Genomic DNA, 19,893 nt, shown 5'->3' with positions numbered 1-19,893 from the left:
TATATATATTTTTAAAAATTGTCAAAATGTCATACAATAACATGTTTTAAATGTTTTACTTGCATGTGTGCAATGTATTTAGTCAAAATGTGGTAACAGCCTGCCCTGCGACTGACTGGCAACTATTCCAGAGTCAGCTGGGATAGGCTACTGCTCTCTGTGACCCTGAACAGGATAGGCGGTATAGAAAATGGTTGGATGAATTGCTAACAGCCTCGTAGAACTAAGTTGACATTATGAACAATTCTGACAAAGTGCTGATGAACACCAATGGGCAAGGTACTCAACACTAGTATAAAGTTCAAAAGTTCATGAACTAGTTCATATTTTGGGTAAACGTGAACGGAACTTTGTTCATTTCTGCCTGATGAACGTAATTGAGAACGCGCTCATTCTGGCGCCTGTGAACGGTTTTCTAATGTCAGTTCATGTTCGCTAAAATAAATATGTTTTGTTAAGATAGTCAGCCACCGCTGCGAGGAATGCAAAGTTCAATGTCCTTTCACCATCATTCCTGTCATATTGTATTGCATGTTTTTGTTTACACATTAAGGACAAAATGTCCTCTTTTTGTTTTAGTTCCTCGTTTTTAAAAAGATCATATAGGCAACATGTTTTTGAGATTGTAAGATGAAAGCTGCACCTGGATACTAGTGAGGACTGAATGTATAGCAACAATGGAAAAGTATTTTTAGGGTAATAGTCCACCAGCAACATATTGGAGGGGAAGAACTATGAATTAGTTCACTTTTGGAATGGTGAGCTTACTTCAGAATTTTTAATTATGAACTATCAACTTAACTAGTTCCCTTTTGGAATGGTGAACTGAACTGTGAACTACTTCGCTTAGAAAATGAAGTTTTCCAACACTGCAGAACACATCCACAAACATTTGTCATCGATTACATGAGCAGTTACCCCAATATAATTGTGATGATTCACAGGAATTCCAATAGCCCCCGGTAATCGAAATAAATTCAGCATCAGCAAGCACTTGTACCTTTGTGGTCTTATTTGTGTAGTGGAGTTTGTTTATCCTTGTTGTAATTGTCCCCCTCCAAGGTAGTTTGTATGATGGGTCACCTGTGGCAGAATACATAATATTTTGCAGCCCCTGGTCTTCAATGATGGTAAATGGTCTACATGATGTGGCTATCCATTTTGCAAAAGTGTTGCTTAATTTATCCTGGATATTTCTGCTGACAACATTGCCACGGGTACAATCCTCCAGCGTTGTTTGTCGTCCTGCACGTTGCTGATGTAGTAGCGTTCTTGCTCGCGGCTGCCTCAAAATAGTGTTTTGCTTTGAGATGGTAATTCAAACTTCATGTGCTTCGATGAAAAGAAAATTCAGCGCTGCAATATGTGCAAATTACCTTTGTTTTACCTAAAGTGGGTGACTCATCTTAGGACTGGCGTAAGCATTGACCTGAATACAACCTGCACCGCCTTTCAGATATCAACCCATGGCGAAGGTAATGGAGTCTCCGGTCCAAATAAATTGTTGTGTGATTAATCATATGTGTTAATATATACCAGTTTTAAGTGCTAGTTTTAAGTCACAGGAATCTTTGCATCAAAGTACCATGCATCGCTACAGATAGAAACCTTTATTTCAAGTTATCACATTTCAATGATTAGTTAAAATGTTCTCAAACACATCAGACATATCATCACTGGTTAATAAGTTATTTTTCATTAATAATCTGAATAGAATAGTCTAATGATGCAGGAGAAAAACTAAATAAATGTAAAGGCACATTTTTAAGATATAAATCTTGTGCAGTTAAATCACAAACAATATTTGTATTAACTTGGACAAACCTAAAAAAAAAAAAAAAAAAAAAAAAAGTTGTAAGTAATAATAAAATAATTATTTCAGTCAATAATCAATTATTTTTCATGCTTTCATTTGTGTTCATCCAGTGCCAGTGTGAACTATTATTCAATGCAAAAATAAAAGGGCTTGGTAATGGCTTATATACATCGTTTTTCTGCACGTGCTGGTCATAATAATAATAAGAATACTTAAAAAAAAGTAACAACAACAACAATAAAACAGCGCTTGAAGTAACAGTCTATTTGTTGGGAGAAAATCGACATGCACATACTTGCTTGTTAAAAGATGTGCTTACGCAGAATATTTCTGACCTGATTAGGGTTGGGCATCGTTTGAATTTGAGCGATGCAGGAACCGATTCCAGTTCCAAACAATTCTCGATTACGATTCTTTTAGGGGGCGGGGTCAAAAAATATTTGCATGGTTTAAATAAAGGGTGTTCATTTTCTTATCAGCCCGCAGCATAAACTAAAATGAACATTTGACTCAGGGTTCTTTATAACCAGTATCAATATCAAACCTATGAACCCAAAGGCAATGTGTGTGGAATTAACCCAATTGACTTAATATTCATTAATGTTTCAGCTAAAAGTTAAATATAGCATTGTGAAAATATGTATTTTCGACTGTTCTAACACGTAAAATGGTTTGTATTTGCAAGTTTTAACTTGACTTCCTGTTTTAACCATGTGGCCTTTTATTTTGAAGGGTAAGCACCAGAACTCTGCACTTTGGCATGAAAAATAAGGTCACAAAACACCAGTAAAAATGAAAGTAAAACAAGATCCAATTAAAAGACTAATGAATGGAACCAAATGCTCTGTAAAACGTTGATTCCTTTACCTACCCAACGATGAGACAAAAGATTAGGGTTTGTGATACTGTAAGACAACGTTTTTGTGACTTTTGTCCCAATTCATTGTGATGTAAAGTTGCTACTTTGACCTTTGGTGAAGTTTTAGCTCAATGTTAAGGTTGTAATGTGACTGTTTCTACTTTATTTCCAGTATCCATCCATTTTCTGAGCCGCTTCTCCTCACTCGGGTCGCGGGAGCGCTGGAGCCTATCCCAGCTATCATCGGGCAGGAGGCGGGGAACACCCTGAACTGGTTGCCAGCCAATCGCAGGGCACATACAAACAAACAACCATTTGCACTCACATTCACACCTACGGGCAATTTAGAGTCGTCAATTAACCTACCACGCATGTTTTTGGGATGTGGGAAAACCGGAGTGCCCGGAGAAAACCCACGCAGGTACGGGGAGGACATGCAAACTCCACAAAGGCGGGGCCGAGGATTGAACCCCGGTCCTCAGAACTGTGAGGCAGACGCTCTAACCAGTCGCCCACCGTGCTGCCTATTTCCAGTATGGTAAAGTAATTTATATTGTATTTTTGAGTCTGTCATGAGCTCTTCCGTTTATTTGAAGACTAAAATAAATGCTAAAAACTATCAGTGGAAGAGCGCAACCGACCGTTTAACTTGTTAATTTTGGCATAGACATATTTTATTGTTTCACACTCACCCAATTGAAATTTTTTTATTTGAACGATTCCGGGGGAACAGGAATGTTAGTCCCGGTTCCAATTGGTTCTCAATTCTCAATACCCAACCCTAGGCCTGATTAAAATAAAACTGCATTAAAGAATCATACAAAGACATTTTAAATCTGTTGAGAAAATCCCAGCACATTTGAACATTCAACACAGTCTGGGAAACATGCATGACATGCCATATAAATTAGTCCCGGGAGGCCTCAGGGCCTCTTGGCTGCACTGTGGGTCCCTCACGTTGGAACATGTCAAAACGTGGTGTTACCTCACAGCGGATGAGGAGGGTGTCATCCTTGACAAAAGCTCGCTGACTCAGCTGATGCAAGTGCAGGAAAGTCACATAACCAAAACCTTTGGGGTTACGCTGAATGGTAGGTTTCTTGAAGGCTTGAAGGTCTGGCTTAGTCTCCATCACCTCCATGTGATGTTGCGCATCAGGACCCTGGTCTAGAATGGCGAGACGGATCGTGCCCTGGAAAGGCCAGCTCAGGTGTCCATCAAAAGCTCCCTGCATGGTGTGGACAAAGAGGGAGATGTAGTTGGAACAGCGTGGGGCATTGGGGGTCTGCAGGTGTAAGCGGAGGCACAGTTTGTAGCCCGGTCGGCCCGTGTAAAAGCCTGGGCTGTGCTCAACCACCGGCAGGCCGGCTTCTTGGTTCCGGAGGTGGGCTGAGAAACCTCTGAGACGCCAGATGAAGATACCATGACATTGTTGTGCCTCCAATTCCTTCACAGTCTCCTCTAGAACAGCTACTCTTTTTTGGAGCTGTGCAAGCTGCCCTACCTGTAGAAAGCAAACAGCAATCATGAGATAGCAACTATTGACATGAGTTCAGGGTGGTGGGTGAACTAGATCCTATAACACCTGAATTTGTGTGAGAGGAAATGTATATCTTTAACTGGTCTTTAGTTAACCGCAGGACACATACCGACAATCATTTACACTCACACCTATGGGCAATTTAAAGTCTTCAATTACATACCTATCCTAACATGCATGCATGGGCAGAGCATGCACACTCCAGATACCACTTGTGTTGGGAAAGTTCATTTCCTATAAATTTCAGTTCACTGTTACAAAAATGAACGAGTTCAGTTCAGAATTCAAAATGTTTAACTAAGTTCACCGTTTCAAATGAACTGGTTAATAGTTATTTTTTCAATGTCGGTGATGGGCTATTACCCTCAAAATAATGGACTTTCATTTCCTCATTGTTGTCAACCATTCAGTCCACACTAGTAACCAGCTGCTGCTTTCACCCTATAATCTCAAAAGCATACGAAAAAAACCCGTTGGTTGAACAGTATTTTTTAAATGAGGAATTAAAACAAAGCCAGGACTTTTGTCCTTAATGTGCAAACAAAAACAACACTGTATGACAGGAACGATGGTCTCTGGCTGATTATATTGACAAAATATTTATTATCTATTCTTATTACAAAACAAAATAAATTCCATATTATGACAGTATGATTGTAGTGTTTTAACTAAAGCATTCTGATACATATAGATTTTGTAGTTATAAATATTTACAAAGACGTACTGTATTACAAAACAACCAAAGAACATATTCTCTCCCATTTACGCAGTGTCCCTGAACACACCTTGCACACACAGGCTGCTGGGATGTGCCTGCCGTATGTAAACATAAATGGTGGTTGCCAAATACGGTGTTAATCCCTAACATATGAAGGCTCGTCTGTAGTGTGTTCAGACGGGTTTCGTCCTGGACATCCCAAGCAAAACCTGGCACTCTTGAATGTAAAGGAACTTTCGTTTGAAAACCGTTCTTTGACGCCAGAATGAGCACGTTCTCAATAATGTTCATCAGGCAGAAATGACCTAAATTCAGTTTACGTTCACTCAAAATATGAACTAGTTCATGGACCTTCGTTCATTGAACTCGTTCAGGCACAACACTGCATACCACATGCGTAAACCGACGGTGAGGCAGATGCGCCTACCACATGCTTTACCATACCTTCAGCGTGCTTCATGACAGGTACATTTTGCAAACTCACTAACTCATGAGGTTGCTTGTCTGTGAAAGACTTGCATTAAAACTCATCCTTTTGTAGTCTTTCACTGACAATTTCAGGGAAATAGGCATGCTCTGAGGCTGAAAGAAACGTACCCGAGTATCTTCTAAGATGATAAGCTCACGGAGCTGGTGATCCTGTTTTACTAATCGTCCATCCATATCCCGTATCCTCTGCATTTCTTCGCTTGGCTGACATGGGCCACAGCTTGCAATTCCTCTACATGATGCAGATGCTGCTCCTTGATCCTCAGATGAAAGAGAAGGTCCAAGAGCCCAAAGTGACTTTGGTGTGGTGCCGTTAAGGCTAAGGCAGCGCACAAACTCTGCCATGTAGCGCATGTGCATCTGTGTAAACTCCTGCATATGCTGAGCCAGGTTGTGTCGTTGCATCTATAAAGGCAAACAATTTGACAAAAATGTGTGTTTTAAGTAATTTCAAGTGATTTTCCAATACTTGCAACTTCAGACGCTTTACATTGTATCACATACCCTCTCCTTACATCCAAAAGTGCTAAAGGTACAGGCAATAGGGGCTTTAGGGCAATCTGTATCACAATGAGAGTCCATCTGTAACAATCAAATAGAAAGATCAAGGCAAAAAAATGAACACAGAGCTTCAACATAAAAGCAATACTAGGAGTATGACATTCTGAACAGACGTGTTTTGTGTTTGGATTTGAAAAGATTTGAACGTGTTGTGCAGGTCAGATGGTAATGAGTTCCAGAGGAAGGGAGCAGAGCAACTGAACGCTCTGCTCCTCAGTGATGAGGCGGGCAGGCGGGACAGTGTCCAGCTAGATAAGGTGGCAATCTGTAGAATGTCTGCAGGTATGGCGGGGTGAGGTTATGAATGGCCTTGAAAGTGAGGACAATTTTGAAGTACATTCTAAATTTAACTGGTAGCCAGTGGAGCTGGTGTAAAACTGGGGTGATGTGGTGGAATGAAGGGGTTCTTTTAATGACCCGTGCAGCTGAACTCTGGACCAGTTGGTGTTTATGGAGGGATTTGTGACAGAGATCAAAAAGAAGAGAATTGCAGTAATCAATGTGGAAACGTTTTCATGAACAGGCATGACAGTGGAATGGAGAGTGAGGCACAGGGAAAGGCGATTAATATTACAGAGAAGTAAGTATGCATATGCAAACCATGTCATCTTATTTGTGTGGGTTTGAACTGATCGGATGCTGTCCAGCATGACACTCAGACTCTTAAACTGGGCAGTGGGGAAAATGGTGCAGTTGTGTATGGGAATGGGTCAAATGTTAATTTTGGCAAGTGTGGATTTGGACCCAATGAGGAAGAATCCGGTTGTGTAGCTGTTGAGCTAAAAAGTTTGAATTAAAACAAGATTACTTTTTTGAGACACTCCGTAAGGTGAGAAGTAGGGAGAGTTAGGTTTGCAGAAAAGGTAAAGCTATCTGTCATCTGCTTAGCAGTGAAAATGGATGATGTATGTGCGGAAGATATTGCCAATGGGTATGAGATAAACTATGAAGAGGAGGTCCCCGGGACAGAACTCTGGAGCACACCTTAGGAGACTGGGGACCACTGAGGGTGGGTGATACAAGATAAATTAACTTAGATGAGAAGTGTGTTTAATAAACCTCATCCTTAATTTAAAGTAAGTAGTTGCATTACCATAATTTCTTGTGTATAATGTGCAAATTCACCTGCATGTTGCTGTTGTGTCTAAACTATTTTCTATCATCTTGCACCAGAGAGAATGTATTCTACACAAGAAATTACGGTAATCCAATTAAGTCACTCTATTAGATGTCATATCAGTGAACTAAAATGCACGACAACTGGGGTTCAAACATGCACTACTCATCGGGTATTAACGTACCTGGTCTCTGATGAGAACCAGCTCACAGTACTGGCACATGATGGTAGCAAAGGGACACTGCTGCTCATGAAGCTTCAAGAGAAAGAAAAATTCAAAGGGAACGAACACTCATTATGTAATTTAAAAAATTATGTAATTTAAAAAAAATCTTGCTGTGGGAACTTCATTCAAAGAACTAGTAAGAAAAATCTACCTCCTTCTCCTCATACACAAAGCTTGCAACACAATCTGGGCAGGACATCGGTCTTCTTCGACACTCTATGGTTTTGTGTTCCTCCAAGTAGATTTTTCTCACTGACTGCTGGCACTGGGGGCAGGGCATGGTTGCAAATGGACACTGTGCCAAATGATTCTGGAAGGAAAACAATTAAAAAACCGAGATGAGTGCAGGTGTTTATAATAATCCCGCACCGTTTTAGGGGGGTAGGGCCCGTGCCTTGTCAGGAATAATGAAGAACAGAGAGTAATTGATGCCCCACCATAAAAAGGTTTGTAATTGCCTATATTAACAGATACAACCATAAATATTTCACAAACTATGCTCCTATCCTAAAACATCTATCCATCCAATTCCATGTACCACTTATCCTCTCCAGGGTTGATCCCAAAACAGTTAAATGTGAACTGAACCCATCCATCCATCCATTTTCTGAGCCGCTTATCCTCACAAGGGTCGCGGGAGTGCTGGAGCCAATCCCAGCCATCATCGGGCAGGAGGCGGGGTACACCCTGAACTGGTTGCCAGCCAATCAGGAACTGAACCCCAACATTTTTAAAACAAGAATACATTGCGTGTGCCAGCACTCGTAAAACCATGGTACTATGATTGATTGATTGCATTAGTGGAATAAGAATTACACAGAATAATTAATCAACTTGAGGGTGGCGCCATGTTGGGAGAAATCGTCTTCCGCTGCAGACCGCAAGTGATGTCGAATCACAAATACTGTAGTTCTTTGCCTGCCAATACAGCGAACTATTGGATTGTATCGGCTGAGAGATTGTTGAGAGCGATTGATTTAATCATTCGATCCTGTGTACATCATGCCTGACATGGAAATATGCAGCCGCCATCAGAGGAAGTGCAGCGAAGAGTAAAAGAAATCCAGATCGGCTCATCATCATCAGTAATCATCTAGATGATGACATTTACCATCATGGTTTATTATGTAGCTTTTGTACATATAATGAAATCCAATATGTAGCTTGTAGTTGCTGAATATTTACCAACTATGGTTTTCTTAGTAAATAAAGTGGGTAGGAATTGATGAACATACGTAACATTCTCACACATTTGCACTCTTGCAAGAGTGAAAAGACCAAAAAATGGCAGCCCCCGCAAGTAAGTAGATGGGATGTCAAAACATCCCATCTAATTTTTTTTTTTTAAATAAATACTTCATAGATTGAAACAGCAGCACACACACATGCACATTAAAATATAACACTAAGTTTTGACATATTGGGTTTGGGTCCCCTCCAAATACATTTTCACTCATCTTACATTACCCTTAAAAATAAATTGGATTTTGAACAAACAATAACTTTTGGATTTTGGAAAGAAGAAAAAAAGCACCCCGAGTGCGCCTGTACAAGATGGGGCAAGTCTCTTGTTATGGGGGGGACTTATTTCGCCTCCTTCGCTAAACTTAGCTCCTCCACCACAAGCACCAAACCACTACTTTTCTATTACACAAGGCCTGTAAAATCAATCTCCTCTCCTTAATTCAACATAGTTCCTTGGTACCAAGATGCCATAAAATGGTGCCAAAGTGCTACTCATTGTGACTCACATTGAGGTTGACTCCTGTTGGCCTTGGTCCACACCAGTTTGCATATACTTGGCAAACAGGTCAACAGGGGATGTCATTTGAACAGCTGTCAACACACTTCGACCACAGTAAAATGAGTGAGGAACCCATTTGGACGTCAGCTCCACATTTAATAAAGTTGCACCCTATGAACTGGTTCAGAAGCTGAACAATCTGGGCCTCAGCATGCACTTTGATACTGTAGTGGACTTCCTCAGCGACAACCCAAAGAACGGCTGGATGGGAGAGCACTTCTCCACTCGCATTCTTAACACTGGAACACTGCAGGAGTTTGTCCTCAGTCCCTTCTTGTACTCCCTCTTGACACAAGTGACCCCATTCACCTGAAGCAACACCATCTTCAAATTGACGACACCGCCATTGTAGAACTGCAGCCCATAGGGAGAAGGTCTGGCATCTGAGGTGACACAAAGTGTGACACAAACCACCTGGACCTTAATAAAGCCGGGAAGAAGTCGATGATGGTCCATAAACATCTCTCATCAGGTACTTCCTCAGGAGGCTACATCAGGCCCATTTCCCTCAACACCTGCTCAGCAACTTCACCATGGAGAGCCTCCTGACCGCCACTGCTGTATAGCTTGGTTTGGAGGGGGACAGCAAGGGCAGCAGAGCGGGTGATTAAAAATTGAGTCTTCGCTTATCAGGATGGATCGTGAGGCTTTTACGCTGACAGACAATTTGATTGACTGACTTGTTGTTACGCTATACTACTCTAAGATTATTTTACGTAATCCTGATAATAAACAAGATAGCAATGCTCACTGATCCAGAGGGCATGACTGAATAGTTTGATGGAATAAATGAGCACAACATGAATCCAATGCATTTGCCTTCATGGTCCCTAACTAGCAACACAATTCAGTAACAACAGAACTTGTAAACGGATGGGTCCAGACAACGGGTGACACGATCGAATCTTTTGAGAATTGATTATCCTATTATTTCGTCGCGTACTCGAGTAATCCCCCCCACCCAATAATAATAACAATAATGCACTACACTTATATAGCGCTTTTCTAGACACTCAAAGACGATTTACAATTTCACACATTATTCATTCACTCCTAAGCCACACCCTTGTCGTGTGGTAAGCTACTTGTGTAGCTACAGCTGCCCTTGGGCAGTCTGACAGAAGTGTGGCTGTGATTCTGCGCCTATGCCCCCCCCAGCCACCACCGAACATCCAACCACCTTCATTCGTAAGCAATGTGGTTTAATTGTCTTGCCCAGGGACACAACGATAACATGCGCTCGGGCGGGGATACAAACCGACGACCCTCCGGTTGCAAAGTGTATTCTTACCCTCTGTGCCACACTGCCCGAATTTCTGTAATTCATGGTAATTACAGTCTCTCAGGAGTGAAGTGGGAGACCAACATCAACTCAATGCTCAAAAAGGCCCAGTACAGGATGTACTTCCTGCGGCTTCAGAGGAAGAACGGCCTGCGACTGGAGCTGTTGAGGCAGTTCTACACAGCAGTTATCGAATCAGTCCTGTGTTCATCCGTCACAGTCTGGTTTGGTGCTGCCACAAAAAAGCACAACCTCCGACTGCAACGGAGAATCAAAACGACTGAAAAAATTGTCAGAACCCCACTATCTACCCTTGAGGACTTGCACGCAGCCAGAACCTAAGGCAAGAGCATGCAAAATCTTCTTGGAGAGAGACGCATCTTCAAACAACAAAAGATCAACAAAGCAGCAGGCCCAGACCTTGTGTCTCCGTCCTGTCACAAAGTCTGCGCAGACCAGCTCGCTCCAGTCTTCACACAGATCTTCAATAGATATCTGGAACTGTGCGAGGTACCAACTTGTTTCAAACGCTCCACCATCATCCCAGTACTCAAGAAACCTGCAATCTCGGGTCTGAATGACTACAGGCCTGTCGCCCTGACATCTGTGGTCATGAAGTCCTTTGAACACCTCGTGCTGGACCACCTCAAGAGCGTCACATGTCCCCTGCTGAACCCCCTGCAGTTTGCCTACCGAGCAAACAGGTCTGCGGATGATGCAGTCAACATGGGACGGCACTTCATCCGAGAACACCTCGACGGCGCGGGGATCTACGTGAGGATCCTGTTTGTGGACTTCAGCTCTGCGTTCAACACCATCATCCCTGAACTTCTCTCCACCAAGCTTCTCCAGCTCAGCGTCTCACCTGCCATCTCCCAGTGGATTTACAGTTTCTTGACAGGCAGGACACAGCAGGTGAGGCTAGGGGACACCACCTCATCTACACGCACCACCAGCACCGGGGCGCCCCAAGGTTGTATTCTCTCTCGCTCTCGAATGACTGCACATCAACGCACCCGGTTGTCAAACCCCTGAAGTTTGCAGATGACTTATAGTCTCTCGGGACCTGAAGTGGGTGATCAAGATCAACTCCATCCTCAAAAAAGCCCAGCAGAGGATGTACTTCCTGCGGCTTCTGAGGAAGCACGGCCTGCCACAGGAGCTGTTGAGGCAGTTCTACACAGCAGTCATCGAATCAGTCCTGTGTTCTTCCATCACAGTCTGGTTTGGTGCTGCTACAAAAAAGGACAAACTGACTGCAACGGACAATCAAAACTGCTGAAAAGACTGTTGGTATCCCTCTACCCACCTTTGAGGACATACACACTGCCAGAACTAAGACAAGAACATGGAAAATCCTCTTGGACCCTCCACATCCTGGTCACCAGCTCTTCCAGCTCCTTTCCTTAGGTAGGCGCTATCGAACAATGCAAACTAAAACAAGCAGACATTCCAACAGCTTCTTCCCTCTTGCCATTAACTTCTTAAACAGTTAATTTACAATCCCATTGCAACATCCTGCCAATTTTGTCTTGAGTTTGTTGTCACATCTCTGTCGGGCGAATTATGCATTACACATGCACTCACTGTAGTAGTCTCGCCACGCTGCACTATTTCCATATCTGTTGTTGACCCATACTGGCCACTCATGTGCCTGAGTAGCATCTGCAACATTTCCACGATCGACATTGTCCCAGATTATCGCACTACTAGTCATTTTAAACTGCATCAATTTCTTGAAGTCTCTGTGCCCCTTGCACAACGGTCATTGCACTGGACTATTGTTCTATTAGTCATTTCAAACTGCTCTAATTGCTAGAGGACTAAAAATTGTACCGGCATTACCACATTACTGCTAACCTTTTGTTGCTCAGTGACTGTGTTTTTTGTCTTTATGTCTCAAAAGTATTATCTGTCAATTGACTGTTGTCATATTAGAGCAGCTCGAACTACCGGAGACAAATTCCTTGTATGTTTTTGACATACTTCGCAAAGAAAGATGATTTTGATTCTGAAATATATATCCATGCATCCATCCATTTTCTGAGCCGCTTCTCCTCACTCGGGTCACGGGCGTGCTGGAGCCTATCCCAGCTATCATCGGGCAGGACGCGGGCTACACCCTGGGCTGGTTGAGAACCAATCGCAGGGCACATATAACCAAAACAACCATTCGCACTCACATTCACACCTAAGGGCAATTTAGAGTTGTCAATTAACCTAGCATGCATGTTTTTGGGATGTGGGAGGAAACCGGAGTGCCCGGAGAAAACCCACGCAGGCACGGGGAGAACATGCAAACTCCACACAGGCGGGGCCGGGAATTGAACCCCGGTTCTCAGAACTGTGAGGCAGACGCTCTAACCAGTCGCCCACCGTGCAAAATATATATATGTATATATATTTTTACAACTAAGCATTTTATTCTCATTTCTGAGGGCTGGACTCCTATACTTAAACTGCATCGGGCAAAACAACAAAAATCATCCTTGGCTAAATTGTTAGCATTTGCAATTAGCATTAGCTCACTAGCGTGTACCATCTTAGGTGCAAAAAAAAAAGCCAACTAACTACCATTCAGCTCACTCATACATTGTTTTATGTAGATTAAAAATCTAATAGTGTCTTTAAAATGCTCCTCTGTTGTGTTTGGCAAAGTTTATCAGTGGCCCAACACTGTGTGCGCCTGCAATAAATGTTTGTGTGAAACATTGGTCCTGGCGGAGCTTCGCGGCAGAAATTCTGCGTCAACTTGGCCTGTCACGATAATTTTTTAAAGCGATATATTTTCCCAAAAACTATCACGATAAATGATATCGTTTTTGTTTTTTCATTCATTCATTCATTTTCCATACCGCATATCCTCACTTGGGTCACGGGCCCTGCGATCGGCTGGCGACCAATTCAGGGTGTACCCCGCCTCTTGCCCAAAGATAGCTGGGATAGGCCCCAGCACCCCCGCGTTTTTGTTTTTTATGCCTACGAAATCATGAAAAATTAGGCCCGCCATCAAGCTAGAAGAGTGTGGTTGGTCCGCTGAAGACGAGCCCTTCACCTGTCAATCAAATATATTTTATGGACATCTAATATGTTTTAAGTACTGATCCCGCCCAGCCTCTTCCCGTCCGTAGATCGGTATGCTAAATTACTGCATTATTTACAATTCCCTTATGATTATAATTTCAAAAAGTTGCATCGCAAAGCATATTCATCCATCTCAATACCGGAGTTCATTATGGACCGATCGTCTCATGCGTAGCTAGCATAGCTATTAATGTTAGCTCACTAGAGCCCACTCATTCTTTGGTCAAAACTACAAAAGACAACACAATCATTGACATTTTACTAACATCTTTGAGAAAGCTACATACAACATTATCTTGTTTTTTTCGTGGTGATTTCAAGTAGCAAGCCATTTTTTATCTGTGAGGCCAGGTACTTGAAGAGGTACAGCGAGCAAGACGGCAGCCGGCCGGACTTGTCGTTACTGTGCTTTTGCACTACACATTCTGAACTCGTAATCTGTATTTAAAATAGAGTTTCGTGCTTTGTTTGTGTAAGGCTAAGATATATCTTACAGAGGAACATAAAATGAAAACTGATCATTTGGGGGAAGCCAGCAACCACACAAGAGTCACTGTTTTATTTAACTCGCCCTGAGACCGTAGCAATCCTATGTGTCCATCTTGTGCAACATTGCGTGAAAACTTATGTACACCCGGAAAAGCATGGAGATGCATAGTTGAAAGGAGTTATGTCATACTTCGTGACTTCTTAGCGTGGGTCGACTCTTTGTGACTGACTGGCTCCAACTCACCCTATGATCATCAACAACCTCCGAAATAGAAGAGGCAATGTGTCGCAATATTTTTCATTGGCATAATGTTTACACAATCGGAAAGCTTGCTCTTCATTTTGCCCGGTCTAAGCTTCGCTCAGCGGTGCCGTGTGGCTGCCGTTAACACGGGCTAATAATATAGAAGGCACTTTAAAATTAAAAATAAAAAATAAAATAAAAAAAATAAAAAACACACACACACATTAATGATCGAATGTAGTGCTTTTTGATCGCTGAAACTTGAACTGTTTTATTTTACTTCGGGAGCATGCCATTGCATTGACTGGGAGATAGTGTTTACAAACATCTAACCCTGACACCATGGCGACTGAGGGCCCTTAAAGTACTTGCGGTGGCAGAAATATTTTGCCGGAAGTAACAGCCCATCTGGGAGCCCACTTAGTGGCTAATGACACAGCCGTCCAACTCTGTCGGTTCACCGTGTGATCACCACAACAACAACGGCTCACCACAACAATGACAGTTTACCGACTCCGGAAAAAACTATCATGTCCATTTTATTTATCGAACGATAAGTCGTGACAGGCCTAGCGTCAACCTATTTTTTAAGTCGACTTAGCCGCGTTATTTGATTCGTTTTCCCCAGTCTTAGTCCAGACATGAAAGAGTGAACCAGTGCCTCCTTTTCTTTAGTCATCTGCTGTGGCAATCATGGAAAAGACCAATTTCTTAATGGTCCATACAGTACACACACAATTACATCAGCCAGATTGCCATTTTATACAGGCTTCCTTAAATAGGGTTTATTGCATATATTCTCACCTCTAAATGTCGGAGCTCCATTTTGTCAGTACAGCCAGCATTTGGACAGCGGACAGTGAGTGAAAGAATCTCCCTTTTGGCAAAGTTATCAGGAAACAGTTGGTCTTCTAACAGCATTTCATTGTCCACTGGGCACCTCTGTCCTGTATCCCTTTATTTAAAGAAGAAGTTGTCATCAAGACTCAGTGTACTATTAACATATGAAACACTTTATTTATTGCTACTCAATCATATACGTGCTATGGTGACAACTAATTACCACTTCAGGAGAGACTTGACATGCTGCTGTGATTGAATGCACTACAGAAATGAAATACAAACACCAAAGGCATGAAAAAAGTAATAAAAAAAAACATTGTAGGGGAAGTCTGGGGGGATCCCCCGGGCCCCTGCGGAGAATTTTATTTTTATTTTAACATAAATTAAACAATCTGGAAGATTCTGAAAAGTACAATAAGGCAAAAAATCATAATAATAAAAATAAAATTCTTCACACAGAAAAACTTATTTACTATGCTCATGTACATGTTGATGTACAAATTTAAGATTAAAATTAAATTTGAGTAATTTCTTTGCTTTTATGTTTTGGCCTCCAATTTGAGCTAGGCCCATCTCCACCTACACCTGATGCTTGCTTCAAGTTGTGCCACATGAATAGCATCCTCCTCTTTAAGCACTCTCATTCTAGAAAAGTATTGACTAAAATCATTGTTCGTTTCACTTCATATTTCATTATTACCAACTTCAAAGGCTAATCCCAAATGAATCCTTCAGGAAAATATTAAGTACAATATTTTTCCGTTTTTATTGGCTATTTCTGAATTTGAAGTTAGTTCATTCTGTGTTGTGACATAATCCCTAACATCGCTCCGCTGCTCAATACATATTACATTAACATCCGTAAACTAATTAGATAATTGTAGGTACGTTTCCTAATTAACACAAAATGTACTAGCGGATCAACTCTTTTTGTTGATGTTACGTGTGCTTGTCGGTGCCGCTGGGACCACAACCAGGGCCACGACCCGCAGCACCTCAACGCGAAAACACAAAGGATCAGTGCAACAAATACGACACGGGCTGATCTGATGAGCAAAGATGTTGCTTAAACGTAAGAGTAGCAATAGAGGATGTCCGCTCCAGAGGTAGGTAGAGTCGCCAAATATTGTACTCAAGTAAGAGTCCTGTTACTTGACAATAATCTGACTAAAGTAAAAAGTAATCCTTCCAAAAATTACTTGAGTAAGAGTAAAATGTACACAGTCACATAATTACTCAAGTACTGAGTAAATAGTGAGTAACCACAGCATGACCATCAATAAAAAAAATAAAAAATAAAAAATAAAATGTGAATGTGCAAATTCTGATGTTGCTCTCTGTGTGTGTGAGTGTGTGTGTGTGTGTGTATGCATGCACAGTCAAAAATTACAAAAAAACATCTGCAATTTACTGCACAGTGTTTTTTCAAGTTATAAGTGATCTTAAATATCCACGTTTGGGCAGACAGTGCCAGACAAATACTACAATATATGAAAGCTGTTGTTTTTGTCATCTAAATGTAAACAAGAGTAGCTTGCAGTTGTCTTCATGGTAACGATGACCTTCCAACATGGTGGCCACGTAGGCACGACAATCAGCTGGGCTGGCTTATTATCTAGTGTTAATACCTAAGCCCAGTAGAAGACTTTGTGTGAGGTCTTGTGACTTTCTTGTGTCATTTGATTGGTGAACTAGACTTAAACGTCACTCGCGCTTAAACTGGATTGGCGCAAACAGCGCCCGATGCAGAAGTCAAAGTCATAGTCTTGCGCATGAAATATTTGATAAATAAGCAATCATTTATAAATAAAAGTAGCGAGCAACATTTAGATCATTGTAACGGAGTAAAAGTACCGCTACTTCTTAACAGTGGAAGCGGCAGAAGTGTTATTTCTGGTCTCGTCAACTCCTGCGACTTATCCAAAGCAGGTCCCTAGCGCACAGGCAGAACCTCAGGCCGATGTGCTCGCATATTAGTCCGCCGCCGAGTAATATTCAGAAATTACATCTGTGGGTGGATGTGTGGAATGGATCTAGCTGCCAGTGTTCAAGGAGTACGAAACAGCTTATGACGACAGCGAAGGAAGAACTCCACCCAGGAAGTATACGATTCACGTAAATGGCCTATTTTGAATTCAAAACGGCGAATTTCACCGAAAGTCGACTGATTTGCATGTATGGAACTAAAATTAGTGTTGAATGTGAAAGCAATAGCCTACCGAATTGATTTCTCGATGCAGCTCTTGCAGAAACGGTGCCCACATGGTGTTTGAATGGCATTCCTGAGAGCCATGAGGCAGATAGGGCATTCATATTTTCTCTCGAGTGGTGGGTCAAACTCCACATCGTAGCCCTGCACAAGGGCAGTAGATGGGAGAATTGTGGAAGCACCAGGGCTCTCTGAGGGGCTGTGTATGGATTCTCGTTCCCTCTCCAGCATCGCCAAGGCACAACTGGACAGCTCGGCACCAGCAGCTCCCTCATAACTAACCTCCTCCAAACTCCCCTTATGACTGTCAGAGCCAGACATCTGAGGAAGATGACACACATAGAGGAAACTGGTGGGCAACAACATTCAGTGATAATCCTCATCATTCTCAATTAGGCCTGTCATGATAATTACTATAGCGATTTATGGTTTAATAAATAAAATGGACATGATAGTTCTACCGGACTCAATTGTCAATTTTTGTGGTGGGCCGGCATGTGGATCACACAGTGAGCCGACAGAGCTAGATGGCTGTGTTATTAGCCGCTAGCGGGCTCATATGTCTTTATGTCTCAAAAGTGTTCTCTGTCAATTGACTGTCTGTTGTCTTACTAAAGCGGCTCCAACTACCGGAGACAAATTCCTTGTGTGTTTTTTTTTGGACATACTTGGCAAAATAAAGATGATTCTGATTCTTATGGAACGCCAATGGAGAGGTACACGCTTGCCGGTGTTAGCTCTGTCCAATATGCCACAGCCTTGCTCCATGTGCAGCGCGCAGATTCACATAACAGAGTCACTTAAGGAAAAGTTAAATGTTAGTTATGTTCACTAGCCCACGAACTAATGAGCTAGCCTTCGAGCTAAGAGGCTAGCGAGTTAAGGAGCAAAACAGCTCACTCCACCGTGTAATTTAAAACATCAGCACTTCGCTCCGAGTTGTTGCGTGTGTTCGTCCCCACTTAACACACATGGGAAAGTTAACTGTTTATTATGTTTGCTCGTCCGCAGGCTAATGAGCTAGCAAGCGAAGATGCTAAACAGCTCGCTCCACTGCGCACAGTTGTTTAAAAGGTCTCAGAGTTGTTGTGTTAGTCCCCTATTAACACAAACACAGGAACTTTAACTGTTTATTAAGCATAACCTCAGTGGCACACGTTATTCAGCCAGTAGGTGACTACAGGGAACATCAACGTATATCTGACTGACAGGTGAAGGGCTCATCTTCAGCAGACCAACCACACTGAGCTTGTTTGTGACGGAGATCTTGTTTTTAACTACTGCTGAGTTGTTTTTAATCAGATGTCTTTTTAAAATAAATGTACAAAAAAAATCCAAACTCCTGTGCTGAATAGACGATGGACCTCGATCTTGATAAATGACGTGATGTTCACAACAAAGTGATGTCACACGACTGTTCTGATTAAATGTAGTGCACATGTATACACCTGATCGGAATAGATCACGTCATATGTAAACCGGTTGACCAGAGATCTTCAATCGGAATGACAAAAAAAAAAGTAGCCATCTGAGGTGTTTATATGGAGCATTTTCATTCATTTTGGGATTCTAAACCGATTATAATCATAATAGAAGCCTCTATGTAAACTAGTTTTGCAGCTCGTTATTCTTTAGTTCAGACCCAGGGGTATCCATATCACAGAATAAAGAAAAACAATTTAGTAGAGCAACAAGGAATTAAATTATATAAATAACCGATTATAATCAGAATAGAAGGCTCCATGTAAACTATCTAGTCTTACAGCTCTTTAATCTTTATAACTGACCCAGGGACAGTAAAGAACAACAACTTAATAGAGAAAAAAGAAATGAAGTAATAATAAAAACAGTACTCCTAAGAATAACAACAATAGTGATTTAATAGTAAAAAATAAAGGCCGCCCTTATTTTTCATGATTTCAAATGCATTAAAAAATGCAATATTATCGTTTATCGTGAAAGTCTTTGGGGAAATATATGGTCTTAATTTTTCTTTATCGTGACAGGCCAACTCTCAATGCATTCACATGGTATTGAGCAATATTTAGATGGCTGACCATTCCTATACAACAGCTACAACATTCAAAACTCGGAAAGGTTTGGCAATTTCCTGAAGAATTACAGATTTAATAACAAATGAGCAAATAATTATTCCTGGATATTCCACTGGCGAGGTGGTTTAGTGGTAATACGATTGTTCATCACACGTGTTTATTCTGTTTCTACCTTTGTTTAGGACACTGTTATCGTTGTATACCTTTATATTGGTTCGGGTAAGTATTACTTACTTGTATATTCTCTACATCTAAACTATAAATGAATAAAAATTTATTGACAACGTTGTTGTTTGAGGGGATTAGCCGAGCCTCAACATGCGGAACTGTTCATTTACAGTCCGGACTGTGTTCTCTAAATACGGGTTTTAAAACATATATAAAAACCAGCACAGCACGCAGCAATGGCGTCCAACTCCATCAAACACACTAAAACATACAACAGCTAATATCAGACAAATATCGTGTTCAAATATTACCTTGAACACGTCGGGAACTTTTCGTTTGTACAGAATTTCCTCTCCTAACACGTCATCATACGTCACAACGTAGAGCTCA

At 41.6% G+C, this 19,893-nt stretch overlaps 1 protein-coding gene across 2 annotated transcripts; it reads right to left on the bottom strand.

Annotated features, from left to right (window-relative positions):
- Positions 1-1,605: 1,605 nt before the first annotated feature.
- Positions 1,606-19,858, bottom strand: traf6 (TNF receptor-associated factor 6). Of its 2 annotated transcripts, none has more exons than XM_061670254.1 (8): positions 19,815-19,858; positions 17,292-17,602; positions 15,034-15,184; positions 7,478-7,636; positions 7,285-7,356; positions 5,927-6,004; positions 5,531-5,827; positions 1,606-3,903 (listed from the first exon to the last, which is right to left on the bottom strand). In XM_061670254.1, exons 2-8 carry the CDS (start codon positions 17,600-17,602, stop codon positions 3,583-3,585), a joined length of 1,389 nt encoding a protein of 462 aa, XP_061526238.1. In that variant the 5' UTR covers positions 19,815-19,858; the 3' UTR covers positions 1,606-3,582. The 2 variants fall into 2 exon arrangements, with proteins under 2 accessions (XP_061526238.1, XP_061526237.1); XM_061670253.1 differs by having other exon boundaries at positions 1,607-4,179.
- Positions 19,859-19,893: the final 35 nt, after the last annotated feature.

The sequence above is a fragment of the Phycodurus eques genome, chromosome 2 (assembly GCF_024500275.1).
Source record: "Phycodurus eques isolate BA_2022a chromosome 2, UOR_Pequ_1.1, whole genome shotgun sequence".
Classification (NCBI taxonomy): domain Eukaryota; kingdom Metazoa; phylum Chordata; class Actinopteri; order Syngnathiformes; family Syngnathidae; genus Phycodurus; species Phycodurus eques.
Note: the sequence above shows the minus strand (reverse complement) of the source record. Positions and strands in the feature narration are given on the sequence as shown.